The following is an 18,932-nucleotide window of genomic DNA, read 5'->3' as shown; positions in this document are numbered from 1 at the left end:
TTGTGAATATTTAAATTTTTTAATTTTTCAAATTCAATAATGTATGTATGGTCTGTGTTATGTGTCATTTTTACATAGTGTATATCTTAAATTTTGGATGTTAAATGAAAAGTCCCTTAGTATGAGAAGAATGCATTTGTGTAGTTTCCTGTTGTTCCTATACATACGGAAAAAAACCTCAACTTAAAAGAGAGAAGTAACTGTGTCAGAAAGAAAAACAAGTCAGACAGGAAGAGCAGCCTCAGTCTAAAAGAGCAGTGGGTTCAAAACTGTGTCATCATGTATCTTTATCTTTGAAACATAAAAAACACGGTATAGCTTATGTTTATTTGTGCCAAATAATCCTTAACTGAATTTAAATGTTTACCCTTATAGAGGCGAAAATATTTTAGTAAAATTTCTAACTTGATCTAAGAAACTGATGTTGGCTACAGATGTGAGGTTTTAAGTAACCAGCTGTGCAAGCATAAAGGTCAGCCCAGTTGGTGTCACGACCACAAGTCTGTTGTCTTTTTGTTCCTCTAACACGCTCTGTCTACTACAATCTTCACTTCCTGGGCTTGTGGGTACTCAGTTGCATAACTGTTTCAACATCAACAATAACAATAAACACAATTCAAGTGAGTGTTTATGTGCAACAGCTCTCTTGCTGTGTGCAGGCAAAACTACACTCGTTTTGACCTCCTAATGTCCGAGAGGATGCAGATGTTGTACCTGCGTATGGCCACAGTCAAGGCCTCAGGAGAGGTGGCACATGGACAAATGACCTCAGGCTTCAGACCATGAGACTGGAACACATTCAGGAAGGCATCACATGACGACACAGACCCTGATGGCAAACAATGGATAAAAACATTACCACAACAGCGCAGCTAGACTATGTAGTAGTAGTTCTTCATCACACAGGGACGGTGTTTGCTCAGGCAAAGTCACTCACATGGGTTCGCACCATCCGCCACAATCAGCATTCGTATAGAGGACAAGTTGGTGTCTCTCTGGTCCTTGTGGGCCATCATGGCCCAGTGGAGGTCACGGCACTTCACCAAGGCCACACGTGCTATGAGAGGATATGGGAGACATGTTAACATACTGTGCTTAAATATTATTTTATCATTTACAAATACATTTGACATTTTCTAACATCACCCATTTTGATGGTATAATAATTGGTCATCATTTGATTCATATTTCAAATAAAATCTGTTTCATTTCATGTGGACAATCCATGCTTTATTTTTCATTTAATATGTAGTTACTCTAAATACATACACTGATATGAAAAAAAAGGCATGTTATAGTGCTTGATTCTTATCCATCCTCAGTGCCACCGAGGAGGCATCAAAAAGCAAATTTAGATTTGGGTTATATAGAGCATTTCTAAGTCTACACCAAATATAGATTTCATTTAGGTTTTTCTATTTACTGCAGCCGATTGAAAAACTATTCACAGCATAATTTTTGAAAATATCCTCACTTATGGTTTATTCGCTAAACATTAAAGGGATAGTTCACCCAAAATTCAAATTTCACTCATTATCTACTCACCCTCATGTCGACTAAGAGCTGTGAGAATTTTCAAAGTCCTCCGTGCCTTCTCTGAGTTACGGGGGGGTCCGCGCAGCAGTATTTGTCCATATAATGGTTGTCAATGGATACCAACTTTCTTCGTCCAAAAAGACACACCAAAAAACATCCAAATACCTCCATAGTGCTCGTCTGTAATGTCCCTCTTGTATTGAAGCCCTGACATGAGAAATTGTTCCAAAAAAAATTAAATAAGTCTATATTTTAAGCTTGTTTGTAGCGGAAGCTCCCAGTGTCTCGGTTCACTGCTCTTCCTGTGTCAGTGCAAATCTCTCGTGATTTGCACTGACCGGCGGAACAATTTCTCATGTCGGGGCTTCAATACAAGAGGGACATTACAGACGAGCACTATGGAGGTATTTGGATGTTTTTTGGTGTGTCTTTTTGGATGAAGAAAGTTGGTACCCATTGACAACCATTATATGAACAAATACTGCTGCCCCGTACCCCGCCCCCGTAACTCAGAGAAGGCACGGAGGACTCTGAAAATTTTCACAGCTCTTAGTCGACATGAGGGTGAGTAGATAATGAGTGAAATTTGAATTTTGGGTGAACTATCCCTTTAAAACAGTTCTGAGCAACTCTGTCTATAACTACTAAAACTATACAAATATTGATTATAAGTGAGAATGGATATTGGCTGAACCTTTGTGAATGTGGACCCTTTGCACCCAGGACATGGGACAGGCTTTCATGACAGCATATGGCACTGTGATGGTGTGGATCCTATTCATGACACTCTGCAATAAAAGAAAAAATACACATATTGTCAACGCCACATTGTGTTTCATACCAAAGTGAAGAGAATCTCATAGTCCAAATACTGTATATAGTACAAGTTGTTGTATTTAGCCTCACCGTTAAGACGCCATGCCACATGCCCATATCCTTCTTGCAGTCCAACACATTGACCAGAGTCTCCCCTAAGAGAGAAAACACAGAAAGACGTCAGTGAAGTTATGTGCAGTCTCTAGCACACTGATCCTAATCCTAATCTTCTCTGAGGTTTTCATGCCATGCGTTTCTGACAGCCTCTCTCTCTGAGGAGGAGAGGAAAATTAATTATAGGACAGGCAGCTGATGAAACGTCCTGCTGAAGAGCTCAAGAGTTGTAAAATGTGTTTTAATGCTTAGTTTATAATGCTGCACCATCTCAGAGAGAGAGACAGAGGGAGAGAAGCGCTGAGCTCTGACCTTCACAGTAGTTACAGGCCTGGGTCAGGGCCTGACAGTGGGTCAGCATGGAGATCTTGGAGACAGCCACTCCCATCACTGTTCCCTCCTTACTTGCTTTGTACTTTGAGACACACAGAAACAAACACACACATTGACAACATTTAATGACAGCATAGTAAACCTGGACACAAACCAATAACAACAATCAGACACTTGCATACCTCACACGTTTACTATTAAAGTTTTAAAGATTACATGTTATTTTCTTTACAAAGCATAAAAAATTTTACTGAAAAAGGAAAAAACTAATAATTATTATAATAATAATCACCATCACAAATGTTTATAGTGAGTGAAATCAAGCAAAGTCCATCATAACTAAAATAAAATATGCTACATCTCCTTCAATATTTCATGTTTTGAAGGATACCTCTATGTAGGCGGTGTCTGTGTTGGCGGTGGGGATGTGAGGCTGCCAGTCTTTGGAGGGTTTAGTCAGGTACTTTGTGTCTGTCACTACCCATTTCATCCTTGGCCATCCTGGTGAACATAATCGCCACACCACAGAGAAACATTTATTACAACAAATATTTCAGCTGACAGAGAGCAAAAAGAAGAAAAAAGAGTTTGGGGACACTCATTTCGAAGTGGCCGTAAAATGTCTGCGTTCATGCTGTGACCTCCTGGTTTCAAGGCCAAAGGTGAGGAGCAAATACTTAACAAGCAGAGTGATTACACAGCCACCCACTCACACATTTGGCCCTAAACTGGCCTTTGAACATCACGCCGTATATTCCCTCTAATGAGTCTATCTAATGGCTCCCAAAGAGACTGGGACAGAGATGACTCCTGCTGAGCCAGCAGATTTAGCAATGGTGCGTTTAGGTCGGCTGACCTTTGAATTGGATGATCTCTCCGTTCGGCGTCTTGGGCAGCCCTTTGAGACACACCTCGCTGGTCAGTGCCAGACTCACACCACAGCTGCCCAACAGGAAGCCAATCTGCTGGCTGCCTGCGTCCTGCAGAGAGAGGCAAGGGTGAAGACACTTAGGACACACAGGCACCGTGACAATTAGAAACCATGCATTTACACTCTCACTGTCAATATGTTGGTCACCTAATAAATCATGTGCAGACATAATGAGGAATGAGGCACTTTATACTGAATATGTGTTTAGAAGGGCATGCATTCGGACTGCAACTATGAAATACTTCGATTACCGATTAAACTGCTGAGTATTTTCTTGATTTAGTCGATAAAATGTTACAAAATAGTGACACAAGTTTCGCCTTCAACTGGTATTATGCTTTTTTGCTTTTATAAAATAGCTAAAAATAATAATAATACTGTTCAGATATAATTGACCAGGTTTATTTAATCCAAGACCATAACTAAAAGTTAAACTACATGCTTTTGACAGAATGCATGCATTTCATTTGTACACCACAGAGGAATTCATTTGATGACAGCAGCATCTTTACCTGTCGAGACAGAGGAACCTCAATGGGCACAGGGATGACCTCAGCTAACAGGCAGCCATAGAAAGCCACCCAGAACATGCCGGGGTCACTGTTGGGATACACCAACGCCACCTGAGAAAAACAAAAGACTTACTTTCCTTTTCATTTTCTTTCATACTTTACATACACAGCGGGGGGCTGTCAGACGCCTGACCCTACCCGATCTCCAGGTTGCAGGACAGGTTCAGTCTTGGTGCCAAGTTTATTGAGAAGTGTATAGGCCAACTTCAGACTGCGACTCCATAGTTTGCCTGTGGTGAATGGAAGTGAATAATGACTTTAAAATGTCCTGTTTGTTATTCGTCGTATTAATATTGCATAACTGATGGAGGGTAGGTTTTACTCCTCAACCCACTATAGCACTACAAGGGAGGAAATGTACTGTAGCTGTTATCATTTTCAAGCCAGTGAATTAATTGAGCTGAGCAATATCATATGCAAAATATGTCCCTCACATTTACATTTGTTAGACACGGTGATCTAGACATGCAACCATCTATCTTTGGGTTTTACACAATGAGAAGTTGAATAAAAAAATTTAAAAAACACGAGTCGAGTAGTTGCTCACCATATGTGAGGGTGTAGAGGGGTTTGCCAGTGATGTCTAGAGCAGTGAGGGCAGGACTCTTGGCCTGGGTGGCCCCCCAGCGGGCCAGGGCGGCCTGCAGGGCAGGAGGCCAGTTACTGACCACTCCCAGTGGCTCCCCTTTCACCGGGATGATCTGACGTCCTTCGGGCTTTGGGGTGTTGGGGTCCGGCTGGGGAACTGATCATCAAAAAGGAGACGCAGATAAGTACCGGTAGATGTTGCGAGGAGACAATTAGTGAGGCTGAAATCCTGCAATAACACTGTGAGCAACATATCTGATATGTCACAAGCACCTGGGTATTTTCCAAAAGATCTGAGTAACCACACAACAAACAGTCTTGTCACCAACCAGTCTACAGCCAAGATGATTAGCATGTATTTTCCAACCAGTGTGTACTCTTGTTTTAAAATAGCAGTTCTCTCCGGCTAGTGCAAAAAGGTAAATGAGTTCATTTTGGCCTGGACTTTTTTTCTATTACGCCTCCATTACCTCTACATGAATAGCAATAACTAGTAATTCTGGCTGTGCTGCAAACTATGTAAATAATCAGAAATACCATCCATCCACAGTCACTCAGACTTAAGCAACACATTCATCAATCCAACAAACTGTGAGATATTATTATTATATATGATGTGATGATAAGTTTTCTGCTGTGAATATCCTTGTGACATTTCTCCTTTATCCATAAAAAAAGAACCAGTCTTTAAACTGATATGGCCACTGTTACTGATGAGAAGGTGCGTCTCACCTTCTACTATTTCCTCAGAGTCGTCAAGGAAGAATTCGCTGAGTGGTGGTCTTTTGGGCCGTTTGAGTGTATTCAACAGCTGCTGGATCTTGGTGGACACCCTGCTGTTGACAGGCACGCCTGGACAAACACCAAGAACAACTACCGTCACAAACATATGCAAACAGGCAAACCAAAAGGAAACACTGCTCCCCCACACATGCAGGTCTATTCTAACACAAATCTCCACCGTATCACACACCCTCATACAGGCAGGACCCTACGCACTAGCACACATTCAGGACCAGAATCAGCAGCAGGAAGGATTCGGGAAAAAAAGGGAAATTTGTACTCTAAGAGACACAGATTGGACGATAGGGTAATCAAATACAGAGGATTCTCTACGTCTAGACCTACAACACAAGACAAACATAAAGATAGATCGACAAACACCAGGCTGGAAAGCAAGCTGAGTTGGGCCTCTTCAGCATCCCTCCCATTCCCCGATTTCGATTTATATTACCTTTTCTTTTTCCTTTTTTAAATGAATTGCAAGACAGGGACAGGATTAGTGGACCCAAAAGAAAAAACACAAAATATCTGTCATTAGCAGCATTCACCACACACTGGAATGAGGATGATGTTGAAGGCGACTTGGGAAGAGCACGGGTTGATCGTTTACTGATTTGAACACACTCCAATCATTTGTGTCACTACGATTAAGTGAGTCAAGCAGTCAATGCAAAACAGAAAATGTCACTCCCATGATCAGAACATGCAAATGGTTCAACCTCCCGATCTGAAGCAGGAACCAAAAGGACAGTGGCCGAGGTCATCGCATTTCAGGATCTGAAAAAAACTACTGATTTTTTTCCCCCCCGCACATTTCTACACATCCTGGTTTGTGTGAGTGTGAGTGTGAGTGTACCGTCGGCAGTATCAAGCATGCTGGAGCGGCTCTGTCCGCGGCTCATGCCCCTGACCGCCGGGGGCAGGTCCACCCTGGACCCTCTATCCTGGGGAGTGGAAGTTGTCACATCTGGAGGAACACTGTTTTCTGGAGGAGGAGGAGGAGGAGGAGGAGGAGGAGGAGGAGGAGGAGGAGGAGGAGGAAAATTAGCCTCATGAAGAAAAACAACAGTCAACCACCACTGTTACGCTGTATAGGTGTTAACTCTGGAGCTGTTTGTCAGAGAGGTTTACCGATGCGTGTGTGTGCCAGTACGTCAGCCAATACAGAAGCAGCAGGCTGAAGCTGAGGCTGTGGTTGGGTCTTGGGCTCTCCATGGGAGAGGGTGGAGGAAGCAGATGAGGAGGTGGAGGAGCTTTGGACGGAACGGTTGATCCAGTAATCGGGGCTCTGCAGGCTCTGGGCCAGCACTGCGCTGAGAGCAGCCTTTCTGCGCAGTGAGCCCTCGTCCTCTGATGCAGAAGACGTGTCTGATGTACAGAGAAAGAAACACACATAAATGGAGCATTGTTCTCTGATCCTGGCTCATTCCTTCAGCCGCTTAAGATTTTTTTTTCACTTTATTCAGCCCCAGGGAACATATTTATGATTCTGTCCTGCAGATGGTCGGGTTATAGACTCGCTCCAGGGAACTTCAGTAGTAAGGACGTTTGCCGTACAGAGAAAATTAGGCAATTTTTTCTGATTGAAAAGCAGGATCCATAATCATGACACAGAGAGGCAGTTTACCTGGAGGTGTGCAGGTGTCTATGGGAGACTGGACAAAAGCTGAGCGTCTCTTGGTTGGCATGGGCAGTGCCATCTTCTCTTCTTTGTGTTTGGCCAGTGCTGCCTGCACAGCCTCTGTATGGATGTCTGCAGAAAGAGTAAGAGCAAACAAAGAAAAAATATATTACAAGGTCAGAAGATAGGCTGATTTTATATTTGTTTATTTAAGGTGTTTTATGATTTTACCCGATCTGTAACGATCATCCCTGGCGCCTCCACTGCGGTGCGCACGGTGGTGTCGGGAGGCCGACGAGGTGGAGGGGCCCGGGGCCTCGGGACTCGGGCTGGGGTCGGCACTGTGGCCTGGGGAGAGCTGCACATCTGGCAGAGACAGATCTGCATCTGCAGAGCAGAGGCAGGGAAGTACAACATCAATAAAAACTCATGAAGGACACCATTAATAAAAAAAAACTCTTAAAACACAACAACAACCGCATATGAGCTTCTAGTGGAGTTGTACACACACAAACAGAGCACACTCTTGTTTTACATAATACCATTACAGCTACATGTAGGCATTAATATTATATGATTCTCCCAGAAGCTCCCTAAATATAACCTCGCTACAGAGCCTCTGAACCTGAAGTGAAATAAGGACATGTACTTGACTGACGTAACTTGTACTGTTAACAGAGTACATGAAACTAGGTTAGATTCAAGCAAATATATTTTTAGTCAACTGTCTTCTCTTCCCAGAGGACCTGAGTCCCTTTAGAGGCGGATGGTTTGGAGGGATGAGGAGACCTGAGGGGACGGGCGGAGGAGCAGGAGGTGACCTTTGGAGCTTCAAAGCTTCCCAGTGTGTGCTTTGACATTCAGGGCAAACTGACCACAATACAACACAAATCACAGCCCACTGACATCCATAGGAATTGGATTTGAGTTTTAATTTGATTTAGTCCTTTTTTTAAATGCCCCCGTGTGCGCGTAACCGCTCCGTGAAACGAGTATCATGTGTTAGCTGAAGTCAAAAACAACACAAGGTTAAATATAAGGAAGGGAAGTCAAGTATTCCACTTTTTAATTTAAGCTTCCACTGACACTTCGAGATGGATTTTTTCAGGTCAGTGTTAAAAGTGGTGCAACTCTTCAAGAGGAAACACCACACCCTCATGTGGGGGCAGCTGACTGAGAGAAACCGAGTGGATCAGCAGCAAACCAATGAGGACAGAGGTGACTGGCTCATAGTGATACTCGAAACTCTGGTACTTCCCTATGGTTGTGAGTGACGGTAAACCTACAGGAAGCTGTGTCCACGGTTTGACGGATGACAGCACAAGCAGTGTTTTTTTTTTTTATTGTGGAGATTTGAAACATTATGTGCTGTTATTAGAGAAGTGGTTTAGATTTTACTGTACGCTTGGTTATCACCTGTGCAGTTCACATTTTGGCCACTAGAGTGCCACAGAAAGCCAGGAATTCTTTTGGACACAACTCAAGACAAAGAAAATTACAGTCACACAGTGGACAAGTGAAGTTGCTTTTTATGGAGCTATAAAGATACACATCCCCCATTAAAAACACACATAACACAAATCTGCGTATTCTCAGTTCAGGTTCTCCAGAGACAAATGGGGAAGAACCACCTGAGTTGTAACTTCCAGTACTGAAAACACTGATGACTTGATGAGTTCCTCTGATGCAATTACTCTGAGTTTCCGAGTGGCAGACACCAAGAATGATGACAGAGGGTCGGGATGGGGGGAAACGCTTATGGCAGAAGAAGAGGAGATGATCTTACTTGACAGTTTGGGGATGTAGGAGGCCAGCAGCTTGGCTCTCTTCTTCTCGTAGCCCTTCTGTGTGATGTCACCTAGGAGAGAGCACAGCGACACCACACCGTTATGTTGGCAGGAATTACCACACAAACACCAGATACCTCCAAACACACACACACACACAAACACAAACATAAACCAGATGAAGTACACACAATTATCCTCTGACTGACACACACACACACACACACACACAAGCCCCCTGCTTTAGCTAATACATTTGCAGGGGTTGAGTCATAATAATAATCCTCTTTAAACCAAATCTACTGAACTCCACATGTTGACGGCTCAGTCCATTTACAACAAGGCAAGGAGATAACACCATTGTTTGGCCTTACATTAGCCCCGGTGAACAAACATGATGATGAGAGCACAAGAAACAAAAACAAAAAAAAACCTCCTAACCCTGGCTATGAAACCCAAATATGATTACAGCAACTATGAGATAACCGTGCCAGGCACAGAACAATGGCAAAAGTGAAGGCTATCGGGAACAGTCGGGATGGTAAGCAGAGCAAAGAGGAAGCCATGTGAGCAAGTTTCACATGGGACTCGGCCATTTATCTCCTCCACCTCCCCCTCTTTTTCCCACTGTACTCCCAGCACCAGCACCACCCCTTCCTCGTTCGGCCTTGGACTGGCAGGCCTCCCAAACGCTACCAGAGTTTGTTAGAGAGCGACAGCGGCAGGGACAAAGTCCACTTAACTGGGACCCCCCCCCCAAAAGCACACAGTCTGTCAAACATGCATGCAGCCAGGACACGCCCGATCCAGTCCAGCTAACATGCATGCGCAGCGCACTCCCCTTGAACACACAAACAAATCTCTCCCTCCTGCAGTCTCCCACACTCACAGTTATTCCCCTTCCTCTATATCCAGCGATAACACTGTACGCTATGTCAAGTGCACTGAGCCAAAGGACTGCGTAGTCTCAGTCCCCTGACACCTCCTCCACACTGAGCAGTGACAATGAGGAGAGACCCTCACCCAACCTATTGAGAGGAGGAGAGAAAGGAGCTAATCAAAAACAATGGAAAGAGGGAGAGGGTAGAAGTTGGAGTGAGAGGGGAAGAGAAGTTTGGGGATGGGATGGGGGGGGGGCGGGGGTTGATAAGCACGAAGTGAGAGGCAGTGGTGGATGTGTATGAAACAACAATGGAAAGAAACTGTAGCGAAAGAGGAGGGGGAGCCAGAGTTCAACACCAGATTTGAGGGTGGTGGGCTGGATAAGCCGGCGCTGGGTGGGGAGTCCCATGCGTGACTCAGATTCTGTGTTGTGTCTTAATGCTTTCTCACACTTTGGGTCAGTATCCACGGGTGTGTGTGTGTGTGTGCCGTTCGCCTGGATAAACAACAGAATCAGAGAGGAAGATGTTTCCCTCAGGACCGTGTATGTAGATTACCAGTATGGGTTGCAGATTTTTTTTTATTTTTTTTTTTATGCCTGACCCTTCCCAAACAGAAGACTCTAGAGGTTTCACAACACTGTGAAATCATGAGAAACAGGGGGAAGAGGGAGGGAATAGAAGGAGTGCGCAACATTCACAGAGAAAAAAGTCAGCAAAACAAAGTCCGAGACCGTTTTTTTTTTTTTTTTTTACAGCGTGAGGCAGTGTGTGATTGAGTGCTGTGTGCTTTGTCATTCCCTGCGTAAAAAAAAAGCTCAAATGGGGTGGCCGGCATTCAGCTCTGACTTCATGCCTGGATAAGCACACTGGCCCCGAACTCTAGCTGGGATGAAAAACACAGCAGCAAATGCGTGTTTTAGTCTCTCTCTCTTTGTTTCTCCTTCCCGTAGGCATGCCACGGGCCTGTTGATATAGAGGAAACACTCACAGACAGATACACAAGCACAGCAATCAACAGCAAATTGATTGTAGTGGACTGGAGCGTCATTGTTGTCGGAGACGGGCTCCTGTCAAACCCAGTCCTGGTGTGCCCGAGTCGGGGCCGGTGGAGGGAGGGAGGGAGGGAGGGAGGGAGGAAGGGAGGGATGGAGGTCATTAACACAGACAGAGGAGAGTCTGTACTGGTGTGGGGACATAACAACAGGCTCAGACTGGCACGACCGCACTGGCTCTGTGGCTGGCAGTGGGCAGAGAGACACTGAGGGGCTCGGGGGGTTGAGAGAGTGACTGTGACAGCTGCTTCAAAACAGAGGAAAAGCTGTATGTTTAGAGAGCAAGAATGTGGTGTTTTGAGTGCGAGCAGGAGCAAAACAGTACAGTAACTGTGTGTGTGTGTGTGTGTGTGTGTAATCTGAGGTCAGGGGACAGGATATGAGCGTTACCCCACCCTGTGTGTGCACTGCCAAAATCGTCTCCCAGTGTCTGTCTAGAGAAAGAGGAATGTGCTGATTGGAGAGCGCCATACTAACAGAGAGGGCCAACTGGCCAGGAGAGCGAGCTCACTGGCCAGAAACTCCCCTGAGGTGCAGGAAGTGAATGTATGTGTGTGTGTGTGTGTGTGTGTGTGTGTATATGTGTGTGTGTACACAGCTGGTGCAGGTTAAAGGGCGCTACAGTAACACACAGGAATGAATGCTGAGCGAGCCCTGAGTGAGAGTGGCATTTCAGGCCCTGCCCTGTCAGATGTGTGTCAGTGTGTCAAACCAGGTCTGCGCGTGTACATTTTATCGTCCAGGCTCGTCGCCGTGGAACCCGCTCAGCTCAGTAACATGTCCGAAAAAACATAAACATGTCTCTTACATGCGGTAACTGCAAGGGACAAAGGTCATCTGGTTTTTTCATAAGCAATCATCATAATCCTCCGCTCCAGTCAACCCGGCTGTTTAAGGGTGTATTGATGAGGATGGCGGTGTAAACAGGCCGTTTTCAGAGCTCAATGAAGATGACAGTGACGGCACAAGTCTTCCTTTGAACTGGTACTTTGACCTCTGACCCCCGGGATGGGTCAGGCAGAGGGCTGATCCTGTCACAAATGACAGCACAGGGTCACAGCCGCTATAAAAACACACATGCACAGACACACACAGGGTTTTACATCAATAATTATGGCGAGCTTAAGTGCATTCTGACTTAAAGGGGGTTTTACAGTAGAAGTCGTGCATGCAGTCATTCTGACCACTTCAGTTTTAATCTGTACAGAGTTCTCATTTACTGATCCGCCACATTACAGCGTTTTCTGTTTGTGCAGCTCATCTTTGCTTTATCTCTGTATTGTGCATCATTTCATGCACATATTATAAGAGCTCGCACAATAAGAACAGACGCTGAGGATGGTTGAGAGCTATTATTTTGTTACCTGAGTGTCGGCTATTTTTGTGACATTGTTTTACCGTGCACCTGGACCTGTCAACACTTTTTTTAGAGTTGTGCGGATGTTCTCTACAGATTGAAAAATATAAGAACATAACATGTATCAGGGTTCCTACAGCTAAAGCCAAGTTAAATTTAAGACTTTTTAAGACTTTTTTAAAGCCACTTGAAATGAAATTTAAGACCGACTTCATAATAAACACAAATGCAGAAAAAAAGAAAAAAAAAACCCACATCAATTACATAGGGTTAGGGACAATTTTACCCACTTTCCTATGTGATCCAAGGTAAAGTGACACATGAATATTGGATTCTGTCTCTTTCCAGCTGTCCTTCCAAAATAAATGCATAAAAAGTCCGGAAAAACAAAACAAAACACTGACTCGGGAGCTGGTGGCGGTGAGAAATTTAGCAGTGACGGCCGCCACTAATTTCTCTATGTCGGAATGTTACCAATTATTTTGAGATTTGAGACTAATTACAACCATAAAATACCACTTACCATGTGTTAACATTTTTAAGACTTTTGAAAAATTGATTTAAGACATTTTAATGCCAATTAAGGCCTTGTTTTTAGATTAATGGATTCAATGCCTTTTAAGACTTTTTAAGGATCCGTAAGAACCCTGTGTATGTATTAAAAAGGCTTTTATTGGGGTTTTTTTTTCTTTGTGCTTTTGAATTTGCCGTCTCTATTATTTAAGGTGTGAAACTGTGTCAGCCTTTGCTTTCCTCTGTAAACCACAAACAAACATTCTTCTAAACGTTTTTTTTTATCATTTTCATTGAATGTTGTTATAAATATCATTAATAAAAGTGTTCCAAGAAATAATATATAAATTTAGTCTTCGGTGTAATTCATGTAGGTGAAGTGGAGGCACAGGAAATCCTCCTTTTGGGGTGTTGATGACTTCACTCACACTTTTACACCAAGTACGAGATGCTGTTGCCATCAGAGATTCCTGACATCTGACTTGTAATTACAACAGGAGGCCAGTGTGTTCATGATTGAGGTCGAAGATACATGATGTGAATGTGACTCATTTTCCTAAATGTCTGGAGTTGAATCAAGTCAACCACTGCTGCTGCCTAAAGCATCGACTGTTTATAGTGCTTCAGTTGTGGATCTATAATATCAGTGAACAACAGGATGAAGTCTAATGCCTCTGTGGCCCCATTTGTCATTAAATCTTAACAATGAGATCTTTATGGGAAGTGGCTATTACGCCCATTTCTCCATATAGCCATCAAAAAAACAGAGATCCTCCTCCAAGCTCACAACAAACTGACTACGGCTCACATTTAAGGAACCCAAGAAAAGGTACAAGCTGTTCTTCAGCCATGTCACTTAAAGACTGATGTCCATGTTGAGTCATCTGACTCACTGATTGTGGCTGCCACACACAAACATTTTGTTTCTCGGGTTACTAATAACAATAGAGCGAGTGTGGCCTTCTGGAACAAACCTTAAGAGGAACACAGTCACCACATCAGCTGTGAATAACAGATGAGTTAATAGCGACATGATGGAAGTAGCTACACAGGGAAGGAAAGGCCAAGGCTAGGGTTATAAAAACACACTGCATGGAGGGAATATGCATGAGTGGAATAATGAATATTGGAATTAAAAGATGACTTAAAAGGATCGTGATGAGTTTTTGTTGATAATTTGAACAAACAGTTTAATTTGCCACTATTAAGAAAATGACACTTAGGTGCAAGTCCCAGGCATTTACTTAAGGCAGCAACAATAAATCCAGTGTGCTCACTGCTCCACAGCTATTCTTCAAAATCAGAGCCACACATGCTGCCAGCTTTCATACTGTGTCACAGTCTTTTTTCTTCTTATCTGATATTAGATGGCTCATGAAAACTATTCCCAATTTTGGAAAATGCTCCCCTCAGCCCGAGAGGCTTAGTCAAGCACTTTTTAATGCCAAAGTTTTCCATCTGTCTTCTGTCAAAGCACATTTTCTTAAATGAAAAACCCCGTTGGCAGTTTCAAAAAGCAAGAAAAGCAAGTGTGAAAGTGCCGCCAGTTGTTTTTTAAGTATAGAGGAAGCACCCTGGGTTAGAGATGAAGACAGCAGGCAGCACATGAGCATGTTTCTTCCCGCCGCAACCCAGGGACCAGATAATGAAAACACGGGAGAACTTAAAAATGCACAAAGGCAATGAAATCGAGGCGTCAGTCGAGCTTCCAGCGGGTCTCAAACAGAATTGAAAAACAGTCGGAGGTCAGCGCCGGGCTAATGTTTCCTAATCTATGACAGAAGAAAGAGCTAATAGTTGATGATGGCAGACAGGAGAGAGTCTGTCCATCCACCAACATGTACACACCACAACATACACACAGGAACAATCAAGCGACAGTCAATGCTTGTAGTCAGTACATTAAAGGGATAGTTCACCCAAAATTCTAATTTCACTCATTATCTACCCACCCTCATGTCGAGTAAGGGCTGGGAGGGGGCTCCGCGCAGCAGTATTTGTCCATATGATGGTTGTGAATGGGGCTCACTTTTCTTTGTCCAAAAAGACACACCAAAAAACATCCAAATACCTCCATACTGCTCGTATGTAATGTCCCTCTTGTATTGAAGCCCCGACATGAGAAATTGTTCCGCCGGTCAGTGCAAATCTCACAGGAAGAGCAGTGAACTGAGACACTGGGAGCTTCCGCTACAAACAAGCTTAAAATATAGACTTATTTAATTTTTTTTCGGAACAATTTCTCATGTCGGGGCTTCAATACAAGAGGGACATTACATACGAGCAGCATGGAGGTATTTGGATGTTTTTTGGTGTGTCTTTTTGGACGAAGAAAAGTGAGCCCCATTCACAACCGTCATATGGACATGCAGTGCTGCGCGGACCCCGCTGTTACTCAGAGAAGGCATGGAGGACTCTGAAACTTCTCCCAGCCCTTAGTCGACATGAGGGTGAGTAGATAATGAGTGAAATTTGAATTTTGGGTGAGCTATCCCTTTAAAGCACAGAGGTACAAGGTGTGTGTACCAAGTGGCTTTAAAAATCAGCCTCTTAGGCCTCTTACAGCAACATGTGCTGCCCATCTTCATGTTAAATGCACATAATGAGTCAGTTTTCACTGCTTTGCCAATGATGCGTCGACAACACTGATATGATCTCATCATATAAAGAACACATGTAGACCCACCCCACACCCCCACACCCCCACACCACCATCCCCTCCTTATTTGCAGACACATATTTAGCCCCCCAGCTGAGAGAGCTGCTGTAATTACTACGGGCAGATTAGCCTGGGAGGAAGTGACACGACTGCTGCTGTCACCCACAATTTCCTCTTGCTTCACAGTTTCAGTTCCTCTCCGTGCATGTGCACACAGGCACCGACATGTCACAGGTTACTGTTTACAAACACACATTTTAAATCAGACTAACTAACTACCAACATTTCTCAGGCCGTGATAAAAATTAAAACCTCCGTTTCGCATTGGTGAGAATCCGGTGTTCACATCCTCGGCTCTGTCCTAATCTGTAATCTGAGATTACTTATTTAAGAGAACAGATTACATCGTTCCGTCTGGACATTTATGTACACTTGTGAGAAGCATAGATGACAAAAAAAATGTCTGTGCTGAAGCTGGCATCTATGTCTGGTATGTAGGACTGTCTTCTAACCCTGTGAAGTCATGGCTGGGCGTGGAGCCAGTGATACTGGTTTGATCTGCACAACGCCGGCTTTGTTTATCGGTGGTTTATTGTCTGTGACGAATGTGATGCTAACATGCAACACTGTTACAACACTGTCTCTTGAGAAATAGATAACAAAAAAAAAAGAAAAAAAGAAAAGAAAGATACGGGTCCATAGGGTTCTGGTGAGCAGATGACTGTGGGGACACGCAGCACGAGCACTAACAGAAATACTCACACAAACAGCCACAGTGCGCACATTTACATGTAAATACACTCATACACAGACAGGGGCCGAGAGCAGAGGAACTAACGTCACCCACAGGATCTTATTTATAGAGACTCGGAGCAGAAACACAAAAACAACGAGCAGGCTGTTCTGAGAACACGGCTATATAGCGCTCGGCAGGAAATGCAAATGAATGAGTGTGACACCGAGTCCATTTCACTGCACCTGGTCATTAGTTAGTAAGTACATGGTAGGAGCTCATATCCATAGAGCGTGTGCTAAATATGGAAACAGGGAAGAGGAAAGTAGTAAATCTCCATATTCTCCCTTTGCATGATAATTAAGTACTATTATCAATATTATTAAACACTTAGCTGTGGGTCAAGCGACAGAAATAAATGGCAACTTTTTTCAGATTCCCTGTGGCTTGTGTGAGAGTTGCAATGGGATTTTTCCACTAGTGTCTGACATTTTACAGACACTAAATAAATAAATGATCACTAGATTTGTTGAGAATGATGAATATCCTCCATGAACACAAAGAATGTTGGTTTGGTTTGGTTATTTTGCCAGCTTATCATTGTGTACTCTACTTTGCATTTGTGAAACATTAATGAAATGTGCCGATGGAACAATTTTAGTTAAAAAAAACAAAACAAAGGGAATCACCAGTCACTATACGGTTGGTTGATGTATACTGGGCTTGATAATTAGGACCCTTAGGATTGTGTAGGTGTGCAGGTGCCTTTTATTCTTGTTGTATCAGTGGCTGAATCAGAGCTATTAGATATCACAGGGTATCTGGGTATTTTCCGCATGTCTGGGTTGTGATTCAAACCGTTGTGCAAAGGCCTCCCACCTCCAAAGCCAATGTTTTCCACTGCAAAAAGCAGACCTCCTATCCCTCTGGGACCCAGGGAGTCCATGTGGGGGTTTTCAGACAGACAGGGAGGATGAGGTGATATCTGGTTGGGTGTAGAAATCAACTGGCCAGCTGAGGAAAAACTAGGGACTGTGTAATTTCTCTTGACAGGATCAAGATAGGAAACAAAAATTGTGGTCAGTTTTTGGTCAAACAAACGTACCGGTAAACTACATACAAAGGAGGAGGCATGAAGAAATTAGGGTTAGGCCTAGGAGATTGAAAATGAAAATTAAAGAGAGAGTAGTTTCCATAGCTGGCAGCATCAGCCCTATTTGATTTCCTTGTGCCTATCAGTTGTGGAATACATCTTCACAATTTGACGCTGTGACGTATACTGATCTCGGTAGAATATTTTGCTGATAACTGGCATCACAATGTGAATATCACCGCCTGCACTGACACGGTAAATTGGATTAGAGACAAAGAGAAAAAAGCAAAGAAGCAGCAGCTTGTGATGCAGAAACACATACATTCACAGCAAAGTGTCTGTATTCGTATCAAGACAGTAAAGCCCGAAAGTGTAAAAAGCCTTACAAACACCATGCCCGAGAATCATGGGCACACACTTTTAACCACACACATAAACTTGCAGACCAGTTCATCCCCGCCTGAGTAAAGCGCCTAATCGCCTTTGTTTCAAATCAGATCTTCCTGTACGGGGGAAAAAAAACACTTCAGCTCAATTGTGTTGGCCGCGGTCAGATCAAAATTAAGATCATGCCCACACTGCGAACGAACAGCGAGCAACAATTCATCAGACTGGACGCCGGTCAGCATCCTGGCAAGTTATTTTTGCCAAGAAAATAAAGCTAAAAGTCCCATCCAAGCTTTTAAAGCATTCACATTCTGTCTGAGTGCAGAGGGAGTATCGCTCTACTTCCTCCATTACTTCTATTACATTGTGCACTTTATATTGGCAGAGACAGAACTCTTGAGCCAGCTGTGTGATACAGTGGAGCTCGAAGCTGGGGACAGTTGAAGCATTGAGAGTTGGTTTCTACTTTTGGCTCAGCGAGAAAGCCACAGCGAAGAAGTAAAGAGAACACATTCAGTCTGAAGCTCCATAGAGAGAAAACTCTTTTGTGAACAGCCCAGTAATGTAACAGATTCCTGATGCATTAAGATGAATTACCTTTCACCTGCATCTCACACTCCCCATTGTTAATCCACTTTCACAAACTAATTTGGGTCAACTGCGTTTCCTTGAAAGGAAAAAGCACGTCATACAAACAACGGCTATGGCCAGCTGTTCTACAGATAAATTCAGGGCACATTACCTCATCAAAGTGATAAGACTAGTGAACAAGTGTGCACGGTCGATCGATGAGTCAGAGGGACACAAGTGGGTTGGACTGTTCCGCTGTGGGAGTTGCAGGAGCTAACAGGTTGTTGTGTGTGTTTGTGGCATTAGATGAACGAGACCACCTGAGGTGAGAGGCCGCCAAACCCCCGGTAAGATTAGCTATCGGCTCTGATAATTACAGCACCCTCTACTGTGGGGATTATCTATCACCTGGAGTCATTGGGCAACTAGATAATTACTGCCAATGTTGGAACCATTACACCAGTTTGATGATTTACTGGTCGGGCCTGATCGTAGGAGACATGTTGACTTGCAATTACTATGTATGATATAACTATGATGACATATAACTGAGTAATTGAGATGAGTAAATGAGATGATGTGATATTTAATAAAACTATAGCC

The 18,932-nt window shown here is 43.6% G+C and overlaps 1 protein-coding gene across 1 annotated transcript in view; it reads right to left on the bottom strand.

Moving 5' to 3' along the window:
* dip2ba (DIP2 acetate--CoA ligase B (putative)a) overlaps positions 1-18,932 on the bottom strand; it is a 45,661-nt gene that overhangs the window by 14,455 nt on the left and 12,274 nt on the right. Inside the window, exons 2-17 of the mRNA XM_085781880.1 lie at positions 9,081-9,152; positions 7,526-7,681; positions 7,301-7,426; positions 6,805-7,041; positions 6,530-6,658; positions 5,623-5,742; positions 4,850-5,047; positions 4,441-4,532; positions 4,243-4,353; positions 3,656-3,779; positions 3,191-3,300; positions 2,779-2,881; positions 2,443-2,507; positions 2,231-2,324; positions 938-1,057; positions 715-829 (exon numbers count right to left, since the gene is read on the bottom strand). Of these exons, the coding sequence (XP_085638006.1) occupies positions 715-829; positions 938-1,057; positions 2,231-2,324; positions 2,443-2,507; positions 2,779-2,881; positions 3,191-3,300; positions 3,656-3,779; positions 4,243-4,353; positions 4,441-4,532; positions 4,850-5,047; positions 5,623-5,742; positions 6,530-6,658; positions 6,805-7,041; positions 7,301-7,426; positions 7,526-7,681; positions 9,081-9,152 (1,972 nt within the window). The remainder of the gene's footprint in view (positions 1-714; positions 830-937; positions 1,058-2,230; positions 2,325-2,442; positions 2,508-2,778; positions 2,882-3,190; positions 3,301-3,655; positions 3,780-4,242; positions 4,354-4,440; positions 4,533-4,849; positions 5,048-5,622; positions 5,743-6,529; positions 6,659-6,804; positions 7,042-7,300; positions 7,427-7,525; positions 7,682-9,080; positions 9,153-18,932) is intronic.

The sequence above is a fragment of the Trachurus japonicus genome, chromosome 7 (genome assembly GCF_045865225.1).
Source record: "Trachurus japonicus isolate A0001 chromosome 7, Traja_1.0".
Lineage (NCBI taxonomy): Eukaryota > Metazoa > Chordata > Actinopteri > Carangiformes > Carangidae > Trachurus > Trachurus japonicus.
This window is presented reverse-complemented; position numbering and strand designations above follow the sequence as displayed.